Here is a 19,438-nt window from a genome sequence, read left to right on the forward strand (position 1 = left end):
CCATGGTATACTTAGGTTATAGCCAAATAATAGTTGTTTCAGTCCAACGGAGAACTTTTGGAGGCCCCTTTTCTATGTGCGGTCGGACTTAAGCTCCCTGACATTGGATCTAGGTCGAGTTAAGTTTTCAGTCCGATCGGATTTACAGATCGACCGTGGCAGACCAGTTTTAGTTCAACGGTCACCGGTGCTCGATCAGGGCCACAAGTGTACTAACATGTGTTGGAAATTTTTCCTGATCCGAGGGTATAATTGGGTCTGATTCCGACGGTCTGAATCTTTAGATTTGTCCTGCAAGTGAAACGACTCAAGTCACTTAAGTCCCAGTTTATTTCCTAAAGATTTCGTGTTTCTCACATACTTCGCTCCGGGCTCAAGTTGTGCATTTCTGGATACAATTAGGACTTGATTTCTGAGGTAGTTGTCAAGTCCAGCAAGGCGGTCATAACTGTATAGTTTCGCGGTAATCGGACTTTCGACGTGCGGTCCAGGTCCGATACAGAGTTTCAAAGTGCTCCCAAGAGCAACTGGGTTTTGAGATGGATCTTAAGTTTTAAACTAATGTAGCGTTAACGATTCTACACGTTTTGGGTCTTGCAGATCATATTTAAAGTGATTAGTGCTAATTTCATATGTAATCTAGTTTAACACTTGGTTAACTCTCGTTTAATTTCTAAAGGATTTGGTCCTGTGTGATTTCTGCCTGAGGTGATACTCGGGTCTTTGTACGGATTTTTTCGAGACGTTACACATCTCTCCCTTGACCAATGGTCATCGTGCCCAAACTGAAGTTGCAAAGTATAATAGAAGAAACCCGCTCGATTAACCCATCCATATACACATGATTAAGATGTACCCACACATTAGCTATGAAATTAATACCATGTCCACATAGGAACCATGGTCACCATGATCTATGATCAAGATCATCAATTCAATGGATAAGATCATCAAATTGGCTTTTTAAGGCACAACAAACATTTTCCTTGCATCAGACTCTGGTTCATCAACATGATGATGTCGGTATGAGTTTGATCCACTTCAATTGTCTCATTTACAGTTTCATGAAATGTATGCTCTTTACATCATAGTTTAAAACCCAAAAAACTCGACTCAACTCAATATTTAATAATTATGATCTACAAATATTAGTAATAGTAACATATATTTAACATAGATTAGAATTTCTACTAATAATATAAAATAGAAAAATTGCTTGCTTGAACATGCACTAATTAAGTGCGTCTCTTCCTTTACGTAAGGTTGAGGGTTTGATTCCATCCCTTGCGTCTTCACATTTTATTACACAGACTCACTAAGTGACTCGATTTGAGTCACCACGAGTGATGTTGATTTAACGAAGTGGTTGAGTCGACTCAACAAATCTTCTCGAGTCCTGATTGAGTCTAATATAATTCTAACTTTCCCAATGATTTGACTCAAAATCTCGCTAGTTCGAGTTGACTCAGCCAAGTTTCATGTCAACTTTAGCGAGTTTTACAATAATGTCGCTCATAGCTACACCATTAACGATCAATGCATTTGTGAAGTATGAATGTATTATGAGACATTTTAGGAGGCAATATATCATGCTCCCTGCGTCAACATTACAACGAGTTTTCAGCAATCCAAGACTTTGATGCAATTGGTCCCACAGTGGATGGAAATCTCATTGATGGAAAAATCCTAACCAAGGCATTCAATAACATGGTCGTAACGGTACCTAATGTAACGACCATTATGGCCCTGTAACAGTCAACATTTTTAAAGAAAAAAAATGCATCGACCCCATATGAGCCCTTCATGGTCTTGTAATGGTGTTATTGGGCCTTCAGAATGGCCATTACAGCCCCATATCGCATAATGACTCCCACCATTCCCATTACATAATGGCCGTTATGTAACCAATTTTTACTACCATAATCCTAACCCTTCAATAGGTGGCCGACAAATCAGTTAGTGAAAAAATACAACAATGGATCAAAACAAACAAAAGAAAAGGCCAAAGATGCAATCACTAGGACCTTATGATTTTAGTGTCTGGGTGATCATCCATGTTGGCACCATCATATCAACAGCATGGATCACTGAACCATGGTTTCCACTTGTACAAACTTAAATCATGAGCATACTACAGAAACTCACTGGCCGAGCGTTATATAATAGCTCATGTATGACTTTTAAGATAGATTTGTCATTTGAAGAGACTAGGATCGCAGAAATCCTCTTCTATAAAAGGATCTAGAGATCTCATACTTGCGTAGCACTTCATGAGCAAACCAGCCTAACTCTGGGGCAAGAGCATGTACTGATGCAGGACATGAAAATTAAATATGATATGCAAGATTTCAGGCTTTAGATCATACTAATTTAGAAACAATCACATCAAAATTTCATATCCCACACAAGTTTGAGCACTCAAAAAACAAGGGGAATCTTATACGGATCCAAGCCTACACATGCTAGGGCCGGATCAATCAAAATTATAGACCAAATGAGAATCAAAGGAAGGTAAATTCATCCACACATGCACAGAAATAATTCCCCCAATCCAAGGAATTCAGAAATTTCAATTTGGGGAACCCTAAGGTTGAAAAAATGGTATAAAATTGGAGATTTGAGTAATTTAGGGTTAGGTTTAGGGATTTTAGGAGAAAGATGAGCGAAAAAGAGGAGAACGATGAACCAGAGAAGTACCACACGCGTGGACAGCAGCAACGGCCTAGACGCACGTGTGTGTGATCCCGACCGCACATGTGTGGGACCCACTATTTAGAAAAAGGCCACCTTAGCCCTAGTCGTACAGGGATGGACTCCAAAACTCCCAAATCTCAACTCGATCCGACACATGGTTTGTGCGTGGTGCTCTGCCGAAGTTTCAGCCCTCCTGCAGGGCCAAATTCTGGAAATCTACTGTACAAAGAAAAACACCTACAAATATTAATGGATTTGCACATGGAATGTTTGTAGGAGGAGAAATATGGATGGAAGAAGGTGGGGCGAATCGAGATAGGTGTGGCTTCGCACCATGGTAGTCAGCCCTTCGAGGGAGGGAGCGTTTCGCACTCAATTGAATCTTCAGAACTCATAAATTTAGAGGAGAAGAAAAACGCAGCAATTTTATTAATCTTCATTGATTTAAAAAGACTACAAGGGGTGCATATTTATAATAAAACCCTATATCCCAAAACTCGCCCCATGTGCACAACCTATTACTTGGCAACGAAGTAATAATCAAAGCAATTTAAACCGTCCATGATACTCCTAATAACAATAATAAGCAAAACCCAAAGTACTAAATTAATTGGAATAGTGGGCAACGATCATGAGAACCCATGGTGGGATTCATATGACTATCGGGTTCACTCTAATTAACCAAAACGCAGCCCTATAACTTGGAGGGCCTCCCTGGACGTCGTCATCGATCCAGATCGATGGTGGGGCCCTCCTCCTCCTTGCATACGTGCGTAGGGGGGGCGTGCGTGTGCACGTGATGTCCCCATTGTCTACACAATGAGGTCCATCGAATGGACAGATTGAATCTCACACATGAGTCACATTAGCATGTAAGGTGTGTGGATATCCACCATTGAATTGGATTGCAATAACTGCTCTCATGAAGTGGAAATTACCGAAAAGTAATGACTTCTCAGACACAAAACTAGGCTCCAAGTTGGAGACGAAAGTAATGCTACTACAATTAGGGGTGCAACTCAAGCAGGTTAGGTGACCTAGAATCCAAGCCAAGCCACTCCCATCCCAACCTCAAGAGGACCGAACCCGTAACCCAACCCGACCGAAATTCCAACCGAGCATCCGCAACCCAAAGTCCTCCATACTTGACCTATAGCTGCACAAAGCATGAGGCGAAGCAACAACGAATTCAAATGCAGGAGTGGGGAAGCGTCTCTTTCAAAATGTAAACAAATAAAATAGATGGAAAGCAGGAACAACAACGAGAGTCCAGAATGGGGATTTGAAGCGGGAGTGAGTGGCACCTAATCAGAAGGATCATGCAACTAAGACCTGACCCAAACCAATCGGTTTCAAACCAACCCGGCCCAAATGACCAAACCTGAACCGAATTTGCTCAATCAAACCCAACCTGAATTTGAATCAGGTTGGAGATTTCCAACCCTAACCCAACCAAGAACCTTGACAACACAACACAACCCGAGCCAAACTCGAATTGCATCGGGTTCAGGTTGACCCAAACTCAAGTTGCAAGCCTAACTGCAATTTGAGAGCTACTAATAAATTTGTAATGAATACTCGGGGATATCACTAATTTTGGTTACTACCTCTTACTAAACCAAGCGATCGCAATTGAATTCACGTGTTCATCCAAAGGCAACCTTAAGTGAATTCTTGAATGAAGATGGTCAGGCAATTCAAATGTAGCAATAAAATCATATGCAAAAAACACTATGAATAAGAATCAAGAAATACCTGTAGTCAGAATTGGTTGTACATACAAAAATAAGATCTCAGGACTTCTTTCACCACTCCCACTGATCTCTAGGATGATTGCAAGATCTTTCTCTCTTCCAGTGTGAGTCTTTTGTGGAGGCCCTGTAGATGCTGACAAAACTCCACGAACAATTCACTTAACTGCTTCCCCTTCTCATACTCAATAGTTCCCTTATGCACAACCTTTATTTTGTCAGCATGGTCTTCATTTTTGTTCTGTGGTTTCTTCTACATGTACCACACGAGATTTAGTCATGATTTCATTAATAGTAGACCATTAATGCTGACCAGTCAAAGGTTCCAAGTCTGACTGATCATAAGTGGACTTCAGGCCTTAATTTTTAAGGCCGTGGGTGGGGGCTAGTCCTGAATTTCATGCCTAATTGGTAGATGTGTGGATCCAGGCCAAATTTTGAAAACCATTTTCAATTGACGCCCACTCTAGTCCAAGCCCACGCCTACTTATGATAGATTTAGGTCAGCCAAGGCCCTAAATTCAGGTCCAGTTAATAGTGGGCATGGCCCAAATCTGACTCGTAGGCCTGATTAGTAAATTATTTGATCTAGCTTCGCATTACAAATCCGAGGATAGACCAACAATATTATGCTTTAATTTCAATTAGAGGATGGACGGTTGAGATAAAAGCTCATATGCTGACACTAGGCAGGGATCAAAAGCATGTCTAACTCCAACTCCACTCACCTCAAAAGAGTAGAAGAAGAAGAATGCTGACACCAGGCAGGGATCAAAAGCATGTTTAACTCCAACCCCAACTCCACTCACCTCAAAGAAGGGGGGCATGAATAGTACGTAAAGAAAAAGGGGGGCATGAAATAACCACAGTTGAAGCATTGGATGGACACCAAGTGGTTGATATTATACCTCCAGGACCAGAACTAATTGTTTCAGAGGGTGAATCTATCAAGCTTGATCAACCATTAATGTGTAATCCCAATATGGGTGGATTTGGTCAGGGAGGTGCAGAAAGTTTTTTTTTTTTTTTTTTCCCCTTTCGGTTTTGTTTTATATACCTACAAATAGTTCGATATCAAAATGCAGCCATGAAAACTAACCTTGGGTTGGTGCATCAAGCCTTCAAATGTGCCTAGTCTCCATTCCTTCTCAACTATCACCCATGCTCTACAAACAAGAAAAGTTGTTTTTACAATCAAAATATGAACATTAAAAACTTGCAAACATTTTTTTAAGGCACTTGCAGTTGCCAAATTGCAAATGAGATACAAAATGCTACTTAATGTTACAGGTACATTTGGAAATTGATGGGAATTTTCAAAACCAAACACAATTTTGGGATTATCTATCAAAATATGGACCTACCTTCAAAGTTGTTTTCAAACTACTACTTTTTATAAATTGAAAAAGCATTTCCGACCAAAACTTTCCAATTGGCATAGTGGCTAGGAAAGGGTTTTTTACTGCCAAAGATCATTCAGGTCTCGGACTCTCAATGGGTTATAGTGCTGTTCGGGAACCTTTGGCACACTTTGCACTTCGTTTACAAATTCCAACAACCTTTCTCTCATTGAAAGTTTTGTTTTCAAATGCCCCAATTTTGCTTACATTTCCTGACACCATTTTCATTGTTTTGAGGCTCTTCTTTTGTCCATGTAGAAATATAATAGTCATATCATTTTCTAATCTCGTTCGTTGTTAGAAGTGTTTGGGTCAATTAACCAACATTGCTTGCTAAAGATCAATGATCGAGATGGGCTCTAGCGTTTCATGGGTATGAATTTCTAGTGACCCAAATTGCGTACTCGAAATTTCACCCACGGTGGAGGCTAGCAGCGTGGGAACCAATGGTAGTGGGAATATTTTCCACTAATCAAACTAATATTTCATTTCCATTGCAAATACTAGTCATGTAAGCTAGGGTGTGGGACCACGTTTGAGTTGAAAGTTTAGGGGTTTGATAGATCTTGATTTTAGAGGATTAGTCATTATTTTTTGGAAAATTTTGAGACCTTTTTTATGGTGTTTTGGCCAAAATAAAGAGATTTGAAAACCGAGCCCCCAATCAGATTTTCTTCGATTTATCTCAAATCGATAAGTTTTTCTCCAGTTTATTTTCTCAAGATGGATTGAAATCTTCCTCCCAAGCTAATCATGGAGGAGTTTTTAGTTAGGATTGATGTTTAAGTGGGTTTTACCCCCGAATAGACATGCAGCCATGCCATTTTTGGCTTGTTTGAGTGAAATCTGACTGCATTGTGTGTTGGTTTAGAGGATTTTTTTTTGTTTGGGGTTTGTTTTCCATTTCCTTAAAGGATTGAGTAAGACGGAGTTAGTTAAAGAGTTTTTTTTTTTTTTTTTTAAATTGGAGCCCTCCTATGGATGACAATGAGCCCTCGTCTCTTGGCATGGGCTCTCCTGAATCCAACCCCCTGCAGATCACTTCCATTAAGTTGAATCGTGACAACTATCTTCAATAGCCGCAATCTGTAAAAGTGTTCTTGGGAGCCCGTGAGAAACTGTCATATATTTTGGATGATCCTCCAAGCTCTACAGATGCCGCCTACAAGTATTGGACAAATGGGAACAATAAAGTTATTGCATGGTTGTTGAATAGTATGGATTATTCAGTTAGTCACTCAGTGAAGTTTTTATACTCAGCTAAAGACATTTGGGATACACTTTATGATATGTTCTCCGAGTCTCAAAAATTTTCACAGGTATTCCAACTTATTCAAGAAATTGGTCGATTCCAACGAGACTCAAAATCATTAAAAGATTACTATTCGACAGTTTGAGGCATATGGGATGAGCTAGAATTGTATCAACCTCTTCCTTCCAAATGTAAATGCGGTCATGAACATGCACGTAAGCAGCGGGATGACATTCGCATCATGCAGTTCCTAGTCGGGTTGAACTCTGATTACCTCAGTGTTCGAAGTCTGGTTGTTGTGAAGGATCCTCTTCTTCCGTTGACAATAGTTTATGCCATGAGCTAGCGCGCTACTATCTCCGCTCTTCCTTCACATTCATTCGTGCCACCAGAGCGTTCGATGCACCTTGTTGGTGATCAATCTTCTCTTCTTCCTGGCCTTCGGTCACCATCTTTGAGTTCAGAGCACACTTTTGGTTATGGTGGTCGTGGTTGAGGCCGCGAGGGAGATCACTGTAGAACCAATCATACTATTGACTATTGTTGGCAGCTCCATGGTCGTCCAATGTGTACCGCCACTTCTGTTACTGTCATAACTGCTCCTGAGGGACAACCTTCCACCCTTGCATTTGAGTAGCCTTCCTCAGGGGAGTTTCTTATCATTTCTCGAGCTACATATGATGCACTGATGCGGCTTCATGTTCGTGATGTTGCTGAGCCTTCTCATGCAGCTTCAACTCAGTCAAGTATCGCTCTTCTTGCATCTTCCTCTCCTACCTCTTGGGCCATAAACTCTGGAGCATACTCCCACATGACTGGTGAGTCACAAATTTTTTCCTCTTATTCTCCTTCTCACTACTCTCAGTATGAAACCCAAACTCCCATTTGTGGAATTGGTTCCATCTCTCTATCCTTCCTTGCCATTGTCCCCAGTCTTGCATGCGTCTCATTTTCCATTAAACTTATTGCATGTTAGCTCTCTTAGTAAATCATTGAATTGTTCCATTACCTTCTTCCATTCTCATTGTCTTTTTCAGGATCTACAAACGAAGAGAATGATTGGTGGGGGTATGAGTGAGGAGGCGTTTATCTTCTCAATGATACACTTGTTATCGCTTCTACTAGCCTTTCTCTAGATCGAGAGCCCATAATACGATGACACTATCACTTAAGCCATCCATCATTAGCTAGATTGAGACTTTTGTTTCCCTCCTTTATCACTAAACCTTTATGTTGTGATATTTGTGAATTGTCTAAACATCATCACACAACGTTTTCTCATAGCTCTCCTGAGAGGAAACCTCACCCTTTTGAACTAGTACACTCGGATGTCTAGGGACCAGCCCTAGTTACTTCCACTTTTGGATTTAAATATTTTGCCATCTTTATTGATGATTATTCACGCATGACTTGGGTTTATCTTTTAAAACCTAAGAGTTAAGTGTCTGATGTGTTTAATGTGTTTTATCATGAAGTGTGCACTCAATTTCAATGCTCAATCAAAACCCTCCATTCTGATACGTGTCCTTCTTGCAGGAGCATGATATTTTCTCTCAGACATCGTGTGTTCACATACCTCAACAAAATAGTATCACAGAACGAAAGAATTGTCATCTTCATGAAGTTGCTTATACTCTTCTCCTTGGTATGCATTTACCTAAACATTTTTTGGGTGATGCTCTTCTAACTACCACTTTCCTTATTAATCGTATACCCTCACATATCTTATCTTATAAATCTTCATTTAGTATGTTGTATTCTCATAACAATCCATTTCCTCTACCTCCTAAAGTTTTTTGTTACATATGCTTCGTTCAAATTTTGGATGGTAGTAATGATAAGCTTAGCCTTAGGGCAACTACATCTATCTTCTTAGGGTACACTCTTTGTTAGAAAGGATATAAGTGTTATGACCCCTCGACTCATAAGAAATATGTCTCTGCTGATTTCTTTGAGGATGTTTCATTTTTCTCAGCTCAAGGTCGATCCCTCTGTGATCCCCTTGCAAGTCAGGTGGAACATAACAGTTATCCTCTTCCTTTTACCACTAGTGATTATGGAGAGACATCTCCCTACCGTTCCACATCCTATAGGTGATTTGAGTGACCCTAAGCCTCTGCAAGTGCATCATCGTTAAGATAAATCTTCACACACTCAGTCGTCCACCCTTCCACTCACTTTGGATGTTAGCTCAAATGATTCTCCTACCTTGAGTCTGGATCTCCCCATTGTCTTGCGCAAAGGGTTACGATATTATACTCGGCACCCCATTAGCAATTTCGTTTCATATCTTCATTTTTCATCGTCCTTTCAGTCATTTGTAGCTTCCATTTCATCACAGACTATTCCTCAATCTTTCTCGCATGCTCTTCAAAGTCTTGACTGGACAAAGGCGATGATGGAAAAAATGTCTGCTCTTAAGAAGATTCATACTTGGGAGCTAGTTTCTCTTCCTCCGGGGCACGAACATGTTGGATGTCGATGGGCTTACACGATCAAGTTCCTTCCAAATGGCTCCATTGATCGTTATAAAGCCTGGCTTGTTGCTAGGGGCTACACGCAGACTCATGGCATGAATTACTTCGAGACATTTTCTCTGGTAGCTAAGCTTAATTCTATTCATATTATGATCTCCTTGACCGTCAATTGATCATGGCCCTTGTTTCAACTCGATGTTAATAATGCATTTCTTCATGGGGATCTCGCAGAGGAAGTTAACATGCATCAACCCCCTGGTTTTGTTGCTTCTCACAATCTTACACTTGTACGTCGGTTGAAGAATGCTCTTTATGGACTCAAACCGTCCCCACGTGCATGGTTTGTAAAATTTATTCAGGCTCTAATAGAATTTGGCTTTATTTATAGTCATGACGTCCATTCCTCTTTATATGTCATCGATCGACAGGCATCATGGTTCTCATTGTATATGTGGATGATATTTTACTGTCCAGCAATGATTCGATTGGAATGGGGGATGTCAAAGAATTTTTAAAGACCAAGTTTGAGATCAAGGATCTTAGTCCTCTTCGCTACTTCCTAGGAATTAAGGTTGGTCACTTCACATCTGAGGTAGTCTTGTCATAACAAAAATATGCTCTTGATCTTCTCAAGGAGATGAGCATGTTAGGATGTAAACTTGCTACCACCCCTATGGATACTTCACAGAAGCTTCAGCCAGATGATGGTACTCTCCTTTCTGATCCTAGGATGTATCGACGCCTTGTAGGTCGGCTCATTTGATCTCTCTTTTATGGTGGGCATTGTTAGCCAATTCATGCAAGCTCCCCATTCTTCGCAACTTATCACTATTCTACCATATACTCTGGTATCTTAAATCAGCCCCAGGTCTTGGCCTCCGCTTTCAGTCTCATGGTCATCTTCATCTTTCTGGCTATTTCGATGCCGATTGTTTAGGTAGTATCTATAATCATCGCTCTATGTTCGGCTTATGCACCTTCTTAGGTGGCAATCTTGTCACATGGAAGAGCAAGAAGCAACCGGTTGTTGCTCAGTCCTCGGTTGAAGTAGAATATTGTGATGTGGCTCATGCGACATTTGAACTCATAACCCTGTTTTCCATGAGCACACCAAACATATCGAGGTTGACTGTCACTTTATTCGGGAGAAAGTTGCCTCTAAGGAAATCATCACCCCTTTTGTTGGATCCAGGGATCAACTTGTTGATGTTCTTACAAAGTGTTTAAGTCGAGATGCTCTTCATCGTGTTCATGACAAGTTGGGCATGATCAACATCTATGTTCCAACTTGAGGAGGAGTCTAAAGAGTGTTAGTGTATAGTGTGTGTGTGTGTGTGTGTGTGTGTGTGTGTGTTAAGTGGTTCATTTAATGGTAAGTGCATGTGCACAACATTTTCCCAAAACTCCCTTCTCTTCTTCTCTCTCACTCTTCTCCACACCCTAGTCATCAAATCATCTCCTACTTTCATACTATCTCTCTGGACATCATGAAGAATACTCCTTTGCCAACAGGCAACAGGTACTAATAATGTTCTTACTCGTTTGCCTACTTATACTAATCCATATTTAGACTCTTCCTTAGATATACCTGTTACTGATAAAAAATTGAAAAGACCGTGTACTTTCTCATCACATTCAATGTTTTCTTTCCTATCACTCTGTCTCCTCAACACAGGTCATTTGTTTATACTCTTGAGTGTTCTTTCTCCACTTCCTAAAGATATTAAGGAAATTCTTATTTCTCCTCTATGGCAACATGCTATGAAGGAAAATATGGTAGGTTTTGAAAAAGAATAAAAATCATGCATGTGAGATAACTGAGTTACCAGCTGGGAAGAATCTTGTGACTTGTTGTTGGGTATATACTCTATAGTAAAATCCTAATGGTAGTAAAGCTCGACATAAAGCCCGCATTGTAGCTAAGGGATTTTTACAACTTTAGATGAGGATTACTCTGAGACATTTACTCATGTTGCTAAGACGAACTTTGCATGTGTGATCATTTCTCTTCCTAACAATCTACATTGGCCCCCATATCAATTAGATATTAAGAATGTTATTTTAAATTGTTATTTTACTAAAGAGATCTATATGCTTCCTTCTCCTGGATTTGCTCGAAAGCAAAAGTAAATGACGGTATGTCATCTTTAAAAGGTAATAAATGGATTGAAGCAAGCCCCTCGAACTTAGTTTATGAAGTTTAATGGGGCCTTGATTCGTGTTGGATACATTCGTATTCACTTCGATCATTTTTTTTTGAAGTGTGTGCAAAGGACCATTTTTAAGAGGCATGTGTAGATGATGTCTTTGTTATAGGATATGTTGATAGTATTTCTAAGGTAAAATTATATCTGAGCAAGGTGTTTGACATCAAAGATTTAAAACCACTCAAATCTTTTCTTAGAAATGAAGTCTTTCATTCTAAGAAGGGCATTAGTTTTGTTTTAATGAAAATATGCAATTGATTTGTTAACTTCAACTGGTAATCTTGGTGTCAAACCTATTAATTCCCCATTGAAAGTTAATAAGAAGCTCAGAACAAATTATGGGAACTTCTTGATGATCCTCGCATGTACCAGCGGTTGGTTGGAAGATTGATATATTTGACGATTACTCGCTCAGATCTATCTCATGTAGTGAGTTTGATTAGTTAGTTCATGCAAGCTCCCCGTTATGGTCACCATGAAGCAGTTCGTTGCATTATGCACTTCATTAAAACATCTCCGACACGTGGCATCTTATTTAGTTGTCATAATAATCTTGATATTGAAGGATACTCTTATGTAGATTGGGCAAGTTCACAAGACAATTGACGATCTACAATAGGCTATTATACTTTTTTCCTCGGTAATTTAGTTACCTAGAACACTAAGAAGCAAATAGTTGTTGTTTGATTTAGTGTTAAGGCAAAGTACCGTGCTATAGCAAATATGTTACATGAAATTATGTGGTTAAAAAGCTTTGTTATTGAATTAGGATTTCCTATGGAGACACATAGGCCAATATATTGCAACAATTAAGATGTCATTCACATAACTTTTAATCCAGTTTTTTATGAGCGAAAAAAACATATTGACGCTAATTGTCACTTTATTCATAAGAAGGTTGTTGTTGACATTATTTCAACTCCTTTTGTTCCATTTTCTATACAAATGGTGGATATCTTCACTAAGGCTCTTATTGTTGAAGTTAGACCAAGTGTTCTTGGCAAGCTAGGCATGATCGATATCTATGCCTTAACATGAGGGGAGCATAGGTGTGTGTGCGTGTGGGCCCTATTAAGCCTATGAGCTATCTGCTAAAGTCCTTGTCTTTTAGGCTTTAATAGTTTATTTCTTATTTCCTTATTTGCCCTCTCGTCTCTCTTTAATCTCTCATCTTAAGGGCATAGATGTAATTGTACCATGGACGTCCAACCCTAGGTACTCTTTTCTTCTCTCTCAAATTCTTTTCTACTTTTAAGAAAACAAAAGACAAAAAACCCTCATTCTCCAACCCTAGGTACTCTTTTCTTCTCTCTCAAATTCTTTTCTTCTTTAAGAAAGAAAAAGCCAGAAAACCCTCATTCTCTTTTTCTTTCACAAATACCATCTCCTTTTGGTTCCATAAGAATTGCCCTAATTATCTTCTTTAAAAGAGTAAGCGTGTCCCTATTCTCTGTAGTCATAATATCATGGGTTAAATCATGTAAAGAGGTGTGTCTGTGCATGAGTTTTATAGACATATAGAGTACAACACTCATGACTACAGAAACTCATGGGCGCACACATAACGCATATACCTATGTACACTCCCATGCATGTTATAAACTTATGACCGAACTTGGAGCATTTAATTGCATTAGCCCTTGAGAGAAAATCTTATAAAAGCCTAATAGTCATCTCCATATTGAAAGGTTACTGGGCTGCAGATTGGGCTAGATCCCCATCTGAAATGTGATCTAAAATTCAATGCGGTACATTTGTGGGTGGAATTAGCCACATGGAAAAGTAAAAAAGATAAGTATTGTGGAGTGGTCTTATGCAGAAGAAAAGTACAAGACGTCAAGGCCATGGCACTATTTGTGAGCTAGAGTGGTTGAGAATCATGTGGCATCAAATATTTCCAGTATAAGTGTTTCATGAAAGAAACAACCACAACGAGGTTGACTTTCACTTCATCGATAAGGTCTCCAACAACAAAATTTTGACTCATATCTTAAATCTCAAGATCAACTTGTAGATATGTTCACCAAAGAACTTGGATGCAAATCAATTTAATCAAGTTTACTACAAGCAGGACATCAATGATATCTACACACCAGCTTTAGCGTAAGTGTTAAAGTTGATGTATTATGGGTCATACAGCTATATGACAAGTTTGGCGAGCAATGTGGAACATATGGTCTACCCGAGCATTTTGTATTATGGGGGAAGTTCTGCCATTATGTATTTTATTACTAAAGCATGGGAGTGGGAGCATGTGACCTACCTAATCACACTTTCCATTCTTTTCGTCTCACTTTCTTCCTTTCTCTTCCCTTTCTCTATGCCATGATCTCTATAGACTACTAGCAATTGACCATTTCCATTGGATGGCTAGGATCAGGTATATGTATGCTTCATTCGGTCATGGGCCCGGCCAAATCAGCAACTTATTCTCCCACAAGGTGAGTCCCACTTGTACCATTACAAAAAAATAAAAAAAAATAAAAATTGCTGTTTCCTTCAACCCAATCATATAGTAACTCATTATTAATACTGCAAAGGAAACCTTAGGCAGAACAAGATAATACCTTCCTCTTGAGGACATGATGAGATGAGCGGGATTGTGTAAAAACCTAGATAACTTCTCAAGCTTCTCTTGACCATCCAAAAAGATAGTTCCCCGTGTATATGATTCTGATAATAAGCTGGGGGTTACATAGGCGTGTGATGAAACAGAAGTTTGTTGATATATGAAATCCACAATGACCGACGATGGTAAATCTGTTTCCATGTTCTCAATCATGATATAATGGTAATTTCTGGTTTCCTTGAGACTCTTTGTAAAAAAATATTCACCACCTCCCAAGTCCATATCCTGTCCAATCTTTTTCCTAACATTCCTATACCCTGCATTGTGAAAATTTAAACAGAAAAAAAAAAAAAGAAAAAAAAAAAGGGTGCACATTAGGACAGATCTCGCCTTCTTGTACTTGAGACAAATTTAACTGCAAATAGAAGATAACCTTTAAATGTTTGCGGTACATGGCCCTGCCTAGGATTCTTCTTTTCCTACAAACACATAAGAGACCGCATGAGGCAATTATCAGTTGATTGCATGAAGAAACTCCAGAAACTGAATACTCAAGCTGCTAGACAAAGAAAACCATATGATGTGCCATTTAATTCTAGAGGACTAGACAACTATGTGTTATCTCCCGCCATTTTCTAAATGGTAGTGACTCATCCAACATACATGCAGAGCATGTGCAAGTTAATACCAACCATCCAAATCATATGCCCCACTGTGCATGGACCATATCCAGTATCTTGACAATTTAGTATCAGGCTTACAATTTGGACAGTGACCATTCTCTTGTAACTCTTCATTTGAGGCCACCAATTGGATAGCGAGGATCACTCGATTAGGAAGTCATCCCCAGTTAAGAAATGGTGCAAAACCAAGTATTCCCATCTTATTTCCAGATATATCTACGTTATTCTGGCAAAATGCAGAAGAATAAGTCCAGGATTGTGTGGAAATTCTAGAGAAACCTACCTTAGAATTGAATGTTTGAGGTTTATAACGCATGTTGGGCTCACATTTGACAGCAGATCCACAGGTTTCATTAAAACATGCAGCACATGCATTTGCTGAAATTTCATGTTCAGTGACGAAAGAAGGACGATGTGAACCCAATTCAAGTTTCTTTCTTGATATTTCGAAAAAGAAATCCAGATTTGGATCATTTTGTGCACTTCCAGGCTGTATAAGGCAAATGTGTTCAATACTCGTTAACGTCTTTGTCCCCGCAATTGGACCATGTTGCCAGAAAAGAACAAACTCGCACAAACACTGTTCTTCTCCTTTGTCAAATGTATGTTCTGAAGAGTATACCTGAGATAACAGACCCATCAGAACAGTTGAATATCCAGCACAGAGAAGCTAGATATGGCCAACATATACAGAAGAATTCTTCTAAGCCCACATGCACCAGTACACATGCCCACACATGTCAACAAGGCAAATGTGGCATGGGAGTGTTCAGCAGGCGGGCCAACCAAATAGATGACCTTGACCAGAAATCAGACCTGCCAACTCATCTGGTGGGCCACATCTGTACATTGACTGTGGAGAGTTGGCTCATTTTTTTCTCTAAATATGTCCCTTGTCTTCATAAACATGAGGCTCACCTGATGAGCTGACTGGCCTTATTTTTCACGCCAGGTCACCCACACATTTCAGCCCATCTGATCGACAGATTGTATGTCTGCCAAACATTCCAGAGCCACAAATAGAGGCACATGTGGGCTTAGCAAGGTTCTCTGAATAAAGACTTCTACGCCTATCAGAATCATCCAGTAATGTCCAGAAAGATGACAAAGAAAATTGAAAAGCACTCAACTTTGCCAAGCCAAGCCAATTATCAATGTAGCAGAATGAAGGATGTGTTTGTAGAGGGAGAAGGCAGCCATTTTCAAAAAATTGGAAGTGCATGTGCATGTGTTAATAGTTTTTGTGACCATTTTTTAATGTTTACAAGGAGGTTGACCATTAATGTTGTTATAAAGAAAAAAAAAAAAAAAAAAAATCTTTCTCCACCAGACAATCTTAATTGCTGCAATTCCAAACATTGGAACTGTTACAGGTGATGCAGGTAATGGGGATAGAACTACCCATTTACCAAAGTCAAATATGCAGATATGATTGTTTGTACCGCTTGTAACATGTTATTTAGGTTGACTTTTAAACTTGAATGGTTTTACTCAAAATAATATGTCAATATTATTATGTTTTAGTTTTATTAATGTTTTTTCAGGTCGTTCTAGCAGGATATATTTTTATAATCATCCAGCCTCATCCCAACTAATTGGGATCAGCTACACAAATCCTGTTTCACCATTCCACTCCATCACAGACCATATCCTCAATTAAGCCATCAGTCCTTGAGTATTTTCTTACATACCTCCACCCACGTCCTTTTGGGCCTTCCCTTTGCCCTTCTAGAACCCTCAACTTGAGCCAACTCACTTCGAGGTGGCCCCACACGGCTCGTCCAAGCTTGAGCCAACTCACTATTTCTAACCGGTGCAGTTCTTGGTCTCCATTGAATATGGACAAACCATCTAAAGCTATGTTCCCTCATCTTATTACCTATTTATGATACTCCTAAGTTCCCTCAAATGCATTCATTCCAAATTCTATCCGTCTTTGTCTTACAATCATCCATCTCAGCATCCTTATTTCCGCTTCACTCATACTGTGAACATGTTGTTCTTTGGCTGCCCAACATTTTGTCCTACAAAGCATAGCTGGTATTATAGCCATCCTATAAAATTGTCTTCAATTTTATTGGTATGTAGCGATTACATAAAACTCCAGAGGCACATCTCCACTTCAGCCACCCAGCTTTAATTCTATGATCAATATCTGGTAGAGACAGTGTAGTGTGTGTGACTGATCCAAGGTCCTCCATCTCTTGTATAGCATTGACACTGGTATGCTGAGCATATGAGAGTTTCTAGACCAGTGTTTTCAGTAGCACTAGCGTACCATAGCGAAAATGCTACATAACGTACGCAAATAGCGTAATTCCCTAGTAGCGTAAGCTACAGTACATGTAACGTACGCTACATGGTGTAGTGTAGTGTGTAGCGTGTATAGCGTAAGGTACCTAAAATCTCTTCTTTTTTTAAAAGTGTTTTTTCTATGTTAGTTTAACACATATTTTAAAATGGTGATGACTTATACCTATGACACATGGCACTACATTAAACTAATCTGGACCATCCAAATTGTGGTCCATATCATAGATAGAGCACTTGGATCAATCCGAACCATCCAAATTGTGGTCTATATCATGAATTTGTGGTGTTTCAATAAATAAATAAAAAGAAGTCACACTTAGAAATGTCTAAAGGCAGAGAGAGAGAGAGAGAGAGAGAGAGAGAGAGAGAGAGAGAGAGAGAGAGAGAGATTTTGCATGGAATAAGTGGTTGATGATCCAGATTCGTAGTCAATAACTCATAGAAATTATGCATTTTGTAAAATTTATCATATTTTCTATTATTTTAATTAAAAATATTAAGGATTGTGTAGCTTACGCTACATGCTATAGAGGGCCAAACGCCACGCTATATGCTACACGTTATTTAAAACACTAGTCTATAAAAGACCCACCAAGAAAACAGATCTAATGACATATATGGCTATGATTCTCTCAGTGAGGTCATCTCCTACAATCCTTCCAAAATGGGAGATCTTCCCAAAGACGTTCAAAGAGCCAGCAGTATTCGAGAATATTCCAAATACCAGGAGATTGGACCAATGTTCAACCCAATCTGACTTTGGTTCAAACCCCAAGTCAGGAGGGATGAATACATTGGCTCAAGCAGGTCTAGCCTTCCGTACATGAATCAGAATTAAAAGAATGGGAGAGCTGGATGAGAAGGCAAGTCCGTCCGATAACAAATCAGTATCAGACATATCCGAACCATCCTACGCCGCAGAGATCGGAAGAGACAGAAGGATTACCCAGACATCCCAAGGCAAGCTTTGATCAAGATTAAGATATTGCGAGATCAGGATCTGGTGATCCGGTGCATCTATCCCCACCAGCATTCCAAACCATCAAGGAACGGGACCTCTTAAAGTCAACAAGGTGGGCCGTCAAGAGACGTTGAGTGGCCATGATCGACTTAGAACAACTCTTGAGGTTCCCAGATCTTAGCCTAGTTGTCTTCATTATAGGAATCTTTGGTGGCCCCAGGCCAGATCTTTAGTGGGCCACGAACATCTCTATAGTGGGACTAGCTAATGGAAGAAGATCCGAGAAGCCAACATGCCCGGATCTAACTGGAGTCCTTCCTTTCCAATGTAAGTTGGCAATTCTAGATCAATCAAGGAAATACCCATATTCATGAATGCAACGTGAGTGAGAAGGACCTAGAAGTAGCAAGGAAGCCTAGCGAGGGGTTTTCACCGCCTCAGCTAGCAATAAAAGGAGCACACAAAGATGAGATCGAGACCCCACGCCAAACACATCTATCTACATTTTATCTTTCTTTTATCTTAGTTTAGCCTACCCTAGTTCTAACATAGATAACTACTGCATAGCGATTCCCGCTACAGTACCATAGGAGTAGAGCAAATATCATCAACCTCAAGTCGTAGGATCATGATCTTCTAAGTTCTGATTTAGTTGATCATACCAATCCGGTCATATCCTGCTAACCACCCACCTTGATCGTCTGTTCTAATATATGCATCAAGTATTTATCTTTCCTGTTTTTGGTTATTTTTTTGGTTATTAATTGTTTTGTCAATTGTAATGGGCCATACATTCAAACATTAATATAGTCGGCAATTTTTAGCCTTTCTTTCAATTTATCTATACATTTTTGTTCATTTGAGAGACAAACTTAAAAACTAGTGAAAGAAAGTCCTAAAGTTCGTAGACTCAGTCTATTATCACAAGGCAAAAGGAACTCATTCGGAATGGCTAACTCCTACCATTTCACAAATCGCCTAAACGGAGTGCAAACCAGTGGTTGAGAGGATAATTGGATGATTGTCCAGTCTCCAATCTGTCCATCTCAACATATGGGATACCGGCAATTCAATCAAATCTGTGTCGAATAGACTTTGGCATGCCCATGCATCTTACCCTCACCCAAACAA

General features: G+C 39.5%; 1 protein-coding gene across 2 annotated transcripts in view; it reads right to left on the reverse strand.

Annotated features, from left to right (window-relative positions):
* LOC131258182 (uncharacterized) overlaps positions 1–19,438 on the reverse strand; it is a 67,400-nt gene that overhangs the window by 6,600 nt on the left and 41,362 nt on the right. Inside the window, exons 1-3 of one of the 2 annotated variants that reach the window (XM_058259296.1) lie at positions 14,349–14,781; positions 5,545–5,611; positions 4,450–4,698 (exon numbers count right to left, since the gene is read on the reverse strand). The exons of the other annotated variant lie outside the window; for it this stretch is intronic. Of the exons in view, the coding sequence (XP_058115279.1) occupies positions 4,519–4,698; positions 5,545–5,611; positions 14,349–14,725 (624 nt within the window). The 5' untranslated portion in view covers positions 14,726–14,781 and the 3' untranslated portion in view covers positions 4,450–4,518. Of the gene's footprint in view, positions 1–4,449; positions 4,699–5,544; positions 5,612–14,348; positions 14,782–19,438 lie in introns of those variants that run through there. 2 annotated transcript variants of the gene reach the window in all.

This window comes from Magnolia sinica, chromosome 10 (assembly GCF_029962835.1).
Source record: "Magnolia sinica isolate HGM2019 chromosome 10, MsV1, whole genome shotgun sequence".
Lineage (NCBI taxonomy): Eukaryota > Viridiplantae > Streptophyta > Magnoliopsida > Magnoliales > Magnoliaceae > Magnolia > Magnolia sinica.